The 12,768-nt window shown below is 39.0% G+C and overlaps 1 protein-coding gene across 1 annotated transcript; it reads right to left on the reverse strand.

Annotated features, from left to right (window-relative positions):
* Positions 1-10,751: 10,751 nt before the first annotated feature.
* Positions 10,752-12,531, reverse strand: LOC135770291 (zinc finger BED domain-containing protein 5-like). The gene is made up of 2 exons (XM_065280017.1): positions 11,007-12,531; positions 10,752-10,870 (listed from the first exon to the last, which is right to left on the reverse strand). The coding sequence occupies exons 1-2, from the start codon at positions 12,529-12,531 to the stop codon at positions 10,752-10,754; spliced, it is 1,644 nt and encodes a 547-aa protein (XP_065136089.1).
* Between the last annotated feature and the right edge of the window lie 237 nt (positions 12,532-12,768).

Below are 12,768 nucleotides of genomic sequence, written 5' to 3' on the forward strand. Positions count from 1 at the left end.
ATGTTGTGACGTAAAATGAAGAAGAAATATTTCCAGGTCACTAATCAAATAAGCAAATTTGGCTTGCACTTTATTTTACAGTTAACGCATTAACAGTGTACTTAACCTAATGCTTGTAACTACAAAAAAACTGAAATAAAGTTCTACGCAAATTTGTGACGGCTAATCTGTATTTTTTTTTTAAAGCAATAGCGACACTGACTAATAGCCAATGACGTCATTACTAGAAACATAAAATATGGAAATGCTTTGCAACCTGCCACAGTTTGCAATTTTTATTTGATACAGATGCTGTATGATGGCTCATGACATGTTGCAACTTAATCGTAACAATGCAACGATAACACTAACTCGCCTTTCAGTGCAAAGGATAAATGACATGCATATGTCGGCATAACATAAAAATTTCACGCAAGATTTAGGCTTGTAAGCGTTTTTCTTCAATCCTGGTTTGTGTGTAAGAAGATTAGGGCATTGGCGTGTGCTGGATGAAGGATCGCCCACTGTCTGGTGATTGTAAAAAAATTATCATGCTTGGGGTGCTGGTAGCCATGATAGCCAAGCAGCTTTGCAAGTTGGGCCACATGCAGTCCCACCACAGCAAATGGTTTCTCTGTGGTGGGAATATGTGGTGTTAAAAAATATTCATAGATTTCTTCGACTGCGATGGAGTGGTGTCTCATTTTTCTCCCACTGTGATAGTGCGGCCCAAAAAGCTGCTTAAAATATTGCTCAAGTCAGCCTCCAGGTATTGGCTCGGTTTTCTCACTTACTTTTTCTAGTTACTGGCTTACATTTGTTATCAACTATGTCTGTCCTCACCTAGAATAAAAATGGTAAACTGTATGCTATTAAGAGGTTTGTGCCGGTAATCAGTGTTAAAGGTGCCAAAAACAAAAAAACTGTATTTACCTAAGCATAGATGAATAATAAGAGCTCTGTACATGGTAATGACAAATCGTGAGTATCATATGCTCATTTTTATGTAAACCTTGTGCATGCAAATTACTGCTGGGAAACCAATCTTAACATAACACAGACTGTGATGTCATAGCCGTGATGTACACCCCAACATTAAATTACACATAACATTAAAGTTGTTAAAATGCTAAAACAAAGTTGTGACTGCTGAGTTAGCGCTATATACTTAATGCTATATATTAACATTTAGGCTGAGTTCTACTATTGAAATTACAATAATGTTTGGAGGGTCCATACTGAAACAAAATCTTACGTAAAAATTATTTAGAAATTTTTGCACTTATTAACTCTTTCCCCGCCAGCGTTTTTTTTTTAAAGTTGCCAGTTAGCGGCAGCATTTTTCATGAAGTTTAATGCCTTTCAGAAAATGTTCTTCTTAAAATGTTTCATCCTACCTTCGTTAGTTCTCTTTTAAGCACCTCTCAAATATGGGTAGGTTTCTTAAGAAACACCAAATTTTCAGCAAAAAGACGCAGAGCGATCCTTAAAATTTACATGGACATACAGCTGTTTGCCCTGGGCCGATACATCCGGTGGATAATAGCAGTATTGCAAAAAGCCGGAAATACTCGACATTGGCAGGGAAGCGTTTTCTCTTTATGTCGGGGAAAGAGTTAAAGTTACATACCTTCAATGTAAATATCCAAAAACAATTTAACATATTATTTAAATGCATTCTTTTGCACCACCGGACGTCGTTTTGCAATTTTACAGAAATAAAATCATTTCAGTACAGTTTGAGACTGTAGGAGTTACGTGACGTGTGCCGTTGGCAAAGCAGTGTGAAGTAAAATGTGTTTGACTTGACATTGCATGATGATGATGTCATTTACTAGTCGGTCTGCACAGTGCCAAATTAAGTTTTTGCCGCTCTTTGACGCAAGCAGTCTGTAGTGCTGGCTGAACAGCTGCAAACTGCCTTTATGGGACAAAAAAGGAATAATTTATTTTAACAGGGTTCTGTGACATTAGAGCTGATCTGAGTATCTCTACTAGTCTATAACAGTAAAATGTAAACCCGTTACTTCAGCATGAAAAGTTCAGTGCAAATCGGATGATCAGGTCATTTTATAAGTTAGATAAGTCCATACATACCTTTCTCATCTCCGTGCATGCTGTAACTTTGTCTGACGCAGCCCCCCCAGCTTAGCTTAGCACAAAGACTGGAAGTGAATGGCTTTAGCTAGCAAACTGCTCCCAATAAGTGACAAAATAACGCGAACATTTTCCTATTTATGTGTTGTGGTTTGTATAGTCACACCGTGTACAAATAACAAGGTGATATGAGACACATCTATCTTTTAACAGTATACATACTGGGAACTATATTCTCTGAAGACGAAGCACTGCCGCATGGGCGGAGTGATTTGCTCACAGCACCCGAGAAGCCCCCTGGTGAGAAACAGAGAGTTCGGTCAGAGTTGTGCAAATCACTCGGCCCAAGTAGCAGTGCTTCGTCTTCAGAGAATATAGTTCCCAGTATGTATACTGTTAAAAGATAGCTGTTTCTCATATCACCTTGTTATTTGTACACGGTGTGACTATTCAAACCACAACACATAAATAGGAAAATGTTCGTGTTATTTTGTCACTTATTGGGAGCAGTATGCTAGCTGAAGCCATTCACTTCCAGTCTTTGTGCTAAGCTAAGATAGCGGGGGCTGCGTCAGACAGAGTTACAGCACGCATGGAGATGAGAGAGGTACGTATGGACTTATCTTACTCTGGGGGATACGGTGAATAAGCTAAATTCCCAAAATCTGGGCGTGTTCCTTTAACTGGCCACCCCTGAAAAAGTGTTCTGGCTATGCCTCTGCTGGCCACATGCTATTATTCATGGTCGGACCTTCCTTTTGGAATTAAAATATTTTTATTTCTTTGGGGAATAGATTAATTTAAGTGCTATAAACATTCTTCAGACTGACATGATAGCATCAGACCATTTCTGCACTCATGCAAATCTTCCGTTTCACCACATACCAAAGATAGAGATCTAATAGAATGAGACCTGTGGAGACCATTTGAGTCCAGTAAACTTACTGTCATGTTCAAGAAACCTGTTTGACATGATCCGAGCATGTTAACCTCAAAAAACACATCACGTTGTGGACATACTGTAGTCAACAACAATAGTCAGACAGGCTGTGGCATTTTACCAATGTTTATTTTGTACTAAGCCACCCAAAGTGTGCAAGAAAACGCCCACTACACCATTACATCACCTCCACTGACCTTGAATGTTTCTACGAAGCAGGATAGATTGAACGTGTACATGCCGACAGCTGAAAAACATAACCAGTTATTAACATATGTTCGAGTTGACTTCTAACCTTACTGGTTTCACTCGGAGATGTGTGAAAGCACATTTAGCTTTCAACAAAGCGACAATGGATTGCAATTTGTGTTAATAAAAAACCTTTAAGTCATTTCGACAAATTAAAGAATGAAAACTTGATTAAGACCAGCAATGAATTCTCTAGGAACATACTTCCACCAGCAAAATATGTGATACGTTCCTTTTAATCAGCTGCAGACATGCAGAGATAAGCTAAGCCCCTTTTCTTCATTGCTTTTAAACAAAACGAAGGAGAGCCAAGAGCCTGTTCTCAGTCTCCAGTGGTCCGTCATGCCTTGTGCATTCGCAGAGGTCTGAGAAAAGCGGCCGCTGAGTATCTGCGCATTCCAATAAGATTTTAATATTATTATTATTATGACTCTGATGTCATGACTTAACTTCGCCAAGAATTGTAGCCTTAAGGCCGTCACTACACATGATGAGCGTATGTGTGTTTCTAAAGCAAGTTTGAGAGACTTTGGGTGCGGTAATCGTGTCAAGGGTGGGTACGAAGGATGATGAAAGACGTGGATTCATATGCAAACAAGGTCTGAGAGCTGAGAGGTGCATGGTGGACAGAAGTTAACGACCTCTTTTTTTTATTACAGGCCCGCATATTGCCATTATTGGCCCAATTATTTGTTCCACAAGTTTTAGGTCATTTGTACAGAGGCACCATGCACAATAAACCGCCAATTTACACGTGTATAGTTGCTCGTCTGATTGAGTGGGATTGCAGCACCAGTGTTTGAAAGATGTGGGTAATCTCAAGGAAAGGTGACGTCATTGATAGATTTTGTCAGATTTGTTTAGTTCTCTCATTTATTAGACATTTCTTTTTGCTTTGAGGACACAAGGCTTTGTTTCTTTCCCAAATAGTTTAGGGAATTTCTGGTTTCATTGTGTGCTTTTATTGACTTTCCTATCAAAAATTTCTAGGTAACATTTTAGGCCCTAAAAACTATCAGTACTGTTTTATACTTAATTATATGAATATAAAAATAGTAAAAAGTTGTTTAGCAGTCAAACTTACCCACGTAATGTGCCTCATTTAAGCGTACGTACATATTTGATTGAAAGTGTTTGTACGCAAAAATCCACGGCAAAGTCCATAGTTAATAAAAACTGTCTTTGACGTGGAAAAGTGAATAGGCCCATGTCAGGGTCTAAACAGACGTATACACTTTTGCTTGTCCAATTGCTGCAGGTTTTTGGAAAATAAGCCATTCTTGCTGCTCGAAAGGGATTTAAACATTAACAGGTGCTCTTTAATATATCAATGACATTAATTAGGCATTGTTTACATGCAGAGATTTTAAACGATTTGGCCAGGCACAATTTCAAGATCATTTATCATCAAGATCATCATTTCACATCTATACCCATGTTTTCTGTGTGCACGTTCTTTTTATGAATCACACGTGCATGCTTTTGAGAAATGATTGTAAATTGAGGACATTTTCTACGCAGCATTTTATAACTGAGACCCTAAAAGTCTGTGTGTCTTGCTGTTACCAGGTCCCAGTTGCCAGCTAAACTAAACCTCCCCAAAACAAATATTATTACCAATATTACAGAAAATGTTCCATCATGTAAAACATCATCTGTGTAATGTCTTTTATTCCCTGAATGAGGTTGACATGTCATTCATTGGATACAGATCTCCATAAGATCTCAACTTGTTGGACCTTCAACATCTGGCTGAGCCTTGTGTTGTCTGTGATGTTTCAATGCATTATAACTCATCACCTGTCATAAGTTAGATATCAGCCGTTTCTCTTTACTTCGGTACAGGAAGGTGTTGTTTTTTTAATTTGACCAGCTATACTAAACGTAATAAGATGAACACTTTACAATAAGGTCTTATTTAAGTAATGATAATGTCAGAGAGGGTGATCAGGACCCCGATGCTACTTGTCACTTGGGTATATATATGGTCATGAAATTTTGATTTGAAATGCATGTGTTATTAGCTCATTTGTAACAAATGCAAACCCTTCGCCAGGAAAAACATTATGCTTAGACATGAAACAAGACAAGCATGCAATTTGGTTTCAATCACATCTAAATTAAATCTCATAAATGTTGATAATTATGCAGATTTATATTAAATTTACTTTTTTAAGTTTCAACACCGCACCTCCAGAGATGACTTGTACTCGGATAAGGCTGTGTTGTTGGTTTCAGGTAGTTGTCATCTGGGAATACACACCACAAAATATCACCACTGACCAATCAAAATCAAGCATTGCAGGGCGCTGTGTAACAACATGAAATTATAAATAATGTTAACAAACACACTCATCTAATTAATAATAATAAATACATTATCTAATCAACCAATCACATGGCAGTTGCTTCAATGCATTTAGGGGTGTGTTCCTGGTCAAGACAATCTCCTGAACTCCAAACTGAATGTCAGAATGGGAAAGAAAGGTGATTTAAGCAATTTTGAGCGTGGCATGGTTGTTGGTGCCAGACGGGCCGGTCTGAGTATTTCACAATCTGCTCAGTTACTGGGGTTTTCACGCACAACCATTTCTAGGGTTTACAAAGAATGGTGTGAAAAGAGAAAAACATCCAGCATGAAGCAGTCATCTGGGCGAAAATGCCTTGTTGGTGCTAGAGGTCAGAGGAGAATGAGCCGACTGATTCAAGCTGATAGAAGAGCAACTTTGACTGAAATAACCACTCGTTACAACCGAGGTATGCAGCAAAGCATTTGTGAAGCCACAACACGCACAACCTTGAGAAGGATGGTCTACAACAGCAGAAGACCCCAACGGGTACCACTCATCTGCACTACAAAGAGGAGAAAGAGGCTGCCCTGGATGTGCATCCCACAAATCTCCATCAACTGCAAGATGCTATCCTATAAATATGGGCCAACATTTCTAAAGAATGCTGTCAGCACCTTGTTGAATCAATGCCACATAGAATTAAGGCAGTTCTGAAGGCGAAAGGGGGTCAAACACAGTATTAGTATGGTGTTCCTAATAATCCTTTAGGTGAGTGTATAATCTTTGACTTAATGTTTAATTGAATATTATAACACATACAGAATTTCAATAAACAAAAGAACAAGACTGAAGATTCAGTTGGTGTGAACTTTAGAGCATATTACTTCTACAGAGTAAAAATTAAGTTTTTTTATCTGGGTCTATTTGTATTTCTTGAATCTGATTGGTGAAGAGCTCTTCCCAGCCGTGTGATATTCTACTGATAACATAATATAACAGTAATCACTTCACCATTTGTATCATTCTTGCATCTACTAGTCATTTTAAAATTAGTAAGGAAATATGATTTAGAGTTCCTGTTTGAAATCTGACCCAACAGATCAAATTAAAAATCATTATTATAAGCTTAAGGTTAAGGTAAGGTTTTGAACACTGTTTTTATGTAGTTACAGAACAACTGATTTTTGTTGATTTTTGTCTATAAAATTGAAACACCTGATTCCACTCATTAGGCTCCTTCCAGAATTTTTGAAACCTTTCCTTAATTAACACACTTACAAGCTGAAGAACTGAATCAGGTGTTTTATATATGGAGACATCTAAAATGTTCTGGGAGGGGGGGCCCGGGGACTGGAGTTGAAAACCACTGCCTTAGAATAAAGAGAAATTTTGGTTAGAAAGAAAACTGTAGGCAAAGTTCACAAGCAAAGATCAACACACCAGGACCCAGTCAAATGAAAAGAATTGAATGTTATTGATCTTGGCCAATCGCATATGAGACCATGAGGATTTTCATCTAATAACCCACACCCAATTAAAACACACTTCACATGATGCATGTGTAGACGACCGCCAGCACTCATTCCTTAAACGTGAATTATTGCAATACCTAGATGCAATAAGTTTTACGATTTTATTATTTTACATGAACTCTGAAACAAATGTTTCACTATTGCAGTCATTTTTAAAGTCAAACTTTGTCATGAACAAGCTTCTTTTAAAAGAAACACATTAGACTGTGCCTTTTAATGTGAACGGGATACAAAAAACTGTTGAAGAAGGTAGAAACTATAATTCAGCACAAACTAAGGGATAGATAGACGCTTCAGTATACTGTGACAGTTTACTTATGTTTCGGTCAGCTGATACATTTATTGATGCTTTATGCAACAATTTTTAGTTTAATGTTTTGTTGAAATTGCATCCAGATTAAAAATACATGTTAAGTTATCCAGTTACTAAAAGTCCACTAATCATATCTTATGTTTGCCTAGGATTTCTAAATATAATTTTAAATAATATAATGTCTTAAATTGCACATACAGTAGATTAGAATCAAGGCCTTGTCAGGTCTCAGTACCATATTACAGTATAAATGAACAGGTCTAATATTAATTATGATAACTGAACCTAAAAATGTTGAAACAAAGTTAATGCAATTGACTGACATGCAATATTAAACGTCTTACAGTATTTGTGATTTGTTTTGCAAGTATAGGTGAAATAGCCTATAAGACAGCTACAGGTTAAAATATCATCTGATAGTGGGTGTCACGGTAGGAAAATCCATTGTTTCCTCCGTGTCATGTGTGTGTGTGTGTTTGTTCACTCACCGCTCTGCCATGTGCTAATCAGCCTGATGCCGCTCACCTGTGTGTTGATTATCTCGCTCCAGCTGTTCATCATTACTGCCACTCCATATATACTCACTTCACTCTCTGTTCCTCTGCCAGATGATTTCCTTGTGTCTGCTCTCGTGTCGTGTGGTTCTCTGTGGCGTTCTGTCTGGATTAGGTGTTTTCAGTAGGATTGTCTATTTGTGTCGTCGTCTCCGTGTGGATGTTCCTGGGTACAGTTCGGATCTTCACCACTGCTCACCACTCCACCAACGCCGCACTCAACAGACATCAACACCATATTAACATTGTTAATATTTTCACCTGCATTTGCTTCCGCGCATTTCGTATCATTACAGAATCATCTGGCCAACATGGAAGCAGCAGGCGATCAGCCCATCGTGACGCTCGAGGAGTTTCTTCAGCGATCGTTGGCTCGTATGGATCATCAAGACAAAGCTATCGAAGACATGCGGAAGGCAGTCCATGCAATGGTGGCGAAAGTGTCCGAGCTCTCTCAGCGATCTCCACATCCCACGCCACCCACTGCGCAACCCACGCCGCCCGCACCAACTTCACCTCCAGGGGGTAGTTTTCTACCGAAACCCCGGCTACCCATTCCCGAAAAGTACTCCAGTGAGCCCAATTATTGCCGTACTTTCCTATCTCACTGCTCTTTACATTTCGCTCAACAGCCTCGTTCCTTCTATCTCGAAGAGACCAAGGTTGCATTCACCCTCTCTCTTCTGACGGGCAAGGCTGCCCCCTGGGGGACGGCGGTGTGGGAGAATAGAGACATCTGCTGCTTCTCGTTCTCCCTGCTATCCGAGGAGATGAAGAGGGTTTTCGACCGCTCCGTCGCCGGGAGGGAAGCAGCCCGACTCCTCACCAAGCTCCGTCAGGAGGATCGCTCGGTGTCTGACTACGCCAGTGTTTCTCAAACTTTTTCTGTCATTCCCCACTTTGGAGCTACGGAAGGGTTCCGAGCCCCACCTGTGCCCAATCGCCCCAACAAAATGGCAATCAAGGCTTTAAGTTTAACTTTTTAGTTTAAGTTTATTTTAAAACGTAACAGCATTAAACAATTTTAATAGAGAAAATACATTTGTGCAATTGTGCAACTTTGCATGAAAAAAAGACTACATCATATTCATCATACTGATATGATAAATATAAAATATGATAACATCATATTCAGAACGAACAAAACTTACAAAAATGAATTTTCTTATTCTTTATTTTAGTGGCTGCAATGAGCCTGTTTTGTAGAACACAACTTTTCAAAACGTGGTTGTAGGCTTGATACTGACACTCTCAAGTCATGCTCAATGTTAAGATTAGATCTGTATTTTGTTTTCAGCGAAGCAACAGCTGAAAATCCTATCTCACAAAGATAAGACGTAGCAAAGGGAAGCAGAATGGTCAGACTCCTCTGCCCAATAAGTGGATACTCCAACTCCACTCCAACAGTGTTGGGCAAGTTACTGAAAATTAGTAATTAGTTACAGTTACTAGTTACTTCTTTTAAAAGTAACTGAATTACTCTACCAGTTACTGTATATCAAAAGTAATTAGTTACTTAGAAAAGTAACTTTTAAGTTACTTTTATATCTGCTTTTTAAATGTAAATATGAACAGTACTGAACAGTCAAACAGTAAAATGATATGGATGGGCTATTTTACACGTAAGACTCTAATATATCACATACTGTAGGAGCCTATTTTGCTTTAGATTCAACCTTTGAATATTTTTGTTAGAAATTATCTTAATATGTAAACTTAGTTTATTTATGTATATCATTTAGACCATTTAGACAAATATTCTGCATGTTTACAAAAATATATAATGTGTTAAAATTGTGTAGTGTCTCTTTAAAAATTTGGAGACAATTGTGTCAACATGTCATATTTTCTAAAATAAATTTTTCTGATTTCATATTTATTTTAATAAGTTAGAAACGTCTCCGCTGTGTCCTGCTGACAGGCGCGATGCGCGTGCAGCAGGTGACGCAAATTATGGGTCCTCCGAAGGTTAGACCGTCTCTTTGCGAACTTCTGAGCGCCTTGAAAGGCCGAGTGCTCACCTTTTATCGCATGCTTAGTAGGGTGCAGCCCTTGAATTGGAACACAGCTTGTGAAGCTTGCGCTCTTTGGTCATATATTGTTTGTTTTCTGTTGGATTTAAATGATACACAGGATTAAAGGAAGATATTTAATCAGAAAACGGAGTAGGCTACGTGGATTGTTTTATCGGATGGACACAGAGCGAGTGGATTGTTTTGTCAGACGGACACAGAGCGAGTGGATTGTTTGTTCGGATGCGGAGAGACTGAAACTAAAACAAAAAGCGAGCTCACACATACTATGGAGTTTTAACACGGGTGTACAGCGCAGTGTGAATATTTTAGTGGAAACAACAATCGGGGATCGTTCTCTTCCATGAAGCCGATGTAAACATCTAAGAATATATTAACATTTCTTCGATTTATTACCTTTGTGGACTACAAATGCAAGTTGATTGGTGCGATTGCTTGGTGAAGATAATTTACAAACATGAGACCGGATGGATTATGACTTGCGCACAATTTTTAAACAAAGGTATGTTGTCCCGTTTAGATTTTTCATGTTCATTCTATATGCACTGTCAGCTATGATGAAGTGTAATGAATCATTGCGCCGCCAACTACGGTCCTGCGACGTCAGATATGTCTTGTCTATTTTTTACAAAATAGAGTAACGCGAGTAACGAACTCATTTAAATTTCAGTAATTGTAATTGCGTTACTTGATTTAAAAAAATACTTCGTTACATGCTCGTTACTGTTAAAAGTAGTGGAGTTACAGTAACGCGTTACTCCCATCACTGCACTCCAAGCCAGAATTCACTCAGTGTCTGAACTGGAAACCTCAGCCTAAGTGTGGAGTCGCTCGTCATCTCAATGAATTGGTCCACTTCTGCAGAGCTGAAATCTGCAGGTGCTGCAGATAGAATATGAAGAAGTTTAATATGTAGAATATGAAAAACAGCAATCTTTTTAAATAGCATACATTATAAATAAATGTACAATACATGCCTACAGTAGAAAACGTTATATAGTAAAATTATAAAACCAACCTGATGTATTGAATGGATCAATAATCCAGTCATACTGGACGCTGTTGTTTGGAAAGTATTTTTGAAACAATTCTGTCAACTTAGAGATGTGCTGTTTGATACATGGGATCACTGGGGTGGCTCCAGAAGTACTGGTTTCAGAAGTTTCACTCAGATTATCAAAGGCATCAGTATTTCCTTGATCAAGGTGCCTGCCCCATACCTCAAGCTTTCGGATGAATGCAGTGATCTTGTCTGCTAGGTGAGGTATGTGCTTGTCTCTGCCTTGAAGTTGAAGATTTAATTCGTTCAGCTTTCCAAATACATCGCTAAGATAGGCCAGTTTCATCAGAAATTGTTCATCACTGAACTTGCCTGCAGCATCATACATGCGTTCCTCTTCCAAAAAGGCCCGAATCTCCACTCTAAGCTCAAAGACCCGTGACAACACTTTGCCTCGGGACAGCCACCTTGCCTCGCTGTGAAATAACACAGCTGTATGATCGGCTCCCATCTCCTCACACAGTGCCGAGAACATTCGCGCTTTTAGGGGTCGGGTTTTGATGAAATTGACCACGCCCACAACATCCGTCAGGACCTCGTTTAGTTCAGAGCTGAGCTGCTTTGATGCGAGCGCCTCCCTGTGAATAACACAGTGTGTCCATTGCGCTTTTGGAGCGACCCTCTTTATTAGTGCCTGCAGTCCTTTTCTTCTTCCTGCCATGGTCTGAGCACCATCGGAGCAAAAGCCTAAACAGTTTTCCCATTTCAGATCATGTTCTATGAGGTAACTGTCAAGAATCTTAAACAGTTCATCAGCCGTCGCCCTAGTTTGGACATATTTGCAAAACAGCAAATCCTCTTTTACTGACTCCGAATGTATAAAGCGGACATATGAAATGAACAAACAATCTTTATTGCTGACTGTAGCCTCATCAACTTGCAGTGCAAATCGTGTGTCTCTGAGTTTTTCTATGAGTTGGTCCTCAAGATCATCTGAAATGTCGCGTATTCGTCGTGCAACTGTGTCGTTTGACAGGGGTATTGCTTTTAATTTGGCAGCGCTCGTCTCATCCAGCATAATTGACACCATATCTATAGCAGAGGGGAGAATGAGCTGCTCAGCTATCGTGTGTGGTTTCTTGCACTGAGCAATTCTGTGCGCAACTTTAAAATAAGCCATTTGAGCATTTCTGTTAAATGCTGCAGATTTTATCATTTGATTTTCCTGCTGCCGGTATTCAGAGAGTTTTCTTCGGAAGAAGTCAAGCGGCTTATTAATGTGTTTGGGGTGTTTTGTCTCTAGATGTCGTCTTAATTTGTTGGGCCTCATGCTATCTGCTGCTAACGTTTTGAGACAGAGAACACACACAGGTCTATCATCTGCGCCCACCACACCAACCGTAAATCCAAGACCAAGATATGCCTCATCATATTTTCTTTTCGGCTGGCTTTTTGGTGGATTAGATCCACTGCCTGCGTTGCTTTTCTCTGCTGGTGCCAAATCCGCCGTTTTCTTTTCGTTCCGTGTCACAAACTTATCCATTGTCAACCCTTAAAAGTTACACGCTACAACATATACCGCATCTCCCATTAGGTTTTGTTCCGCTTCAATTAACATTCCGACGTTAACTGATTCTTGGTTCCGTATGACATTTTCTTTACTTCTGATGTTGTTTTAGGGTTTTTTTAAAGATTTTATTTAAATGTGGTTGTTTTGAGTACATGGTCAATAAATAAAGAAATTAATAGAGATGGGCACAAAAATTAACAAATTTCCTCC

The sequence above is a fragment of the Paramisgurnus dabryanus genome, chromosome 8 (genome assembly GCF_030506205.2).
Source record: "Paramisgurnus dabryanus chromosome 8, PD_genome_1.1, whole genome shotgun sequence".
Taxonomy (NCBI): Eukaryota; Metazoa; Chordata; class Actinopteri; order Cypriniformes; family Cobitidae; genus Paramisgurnus; species Paramisgurnus dabryanus.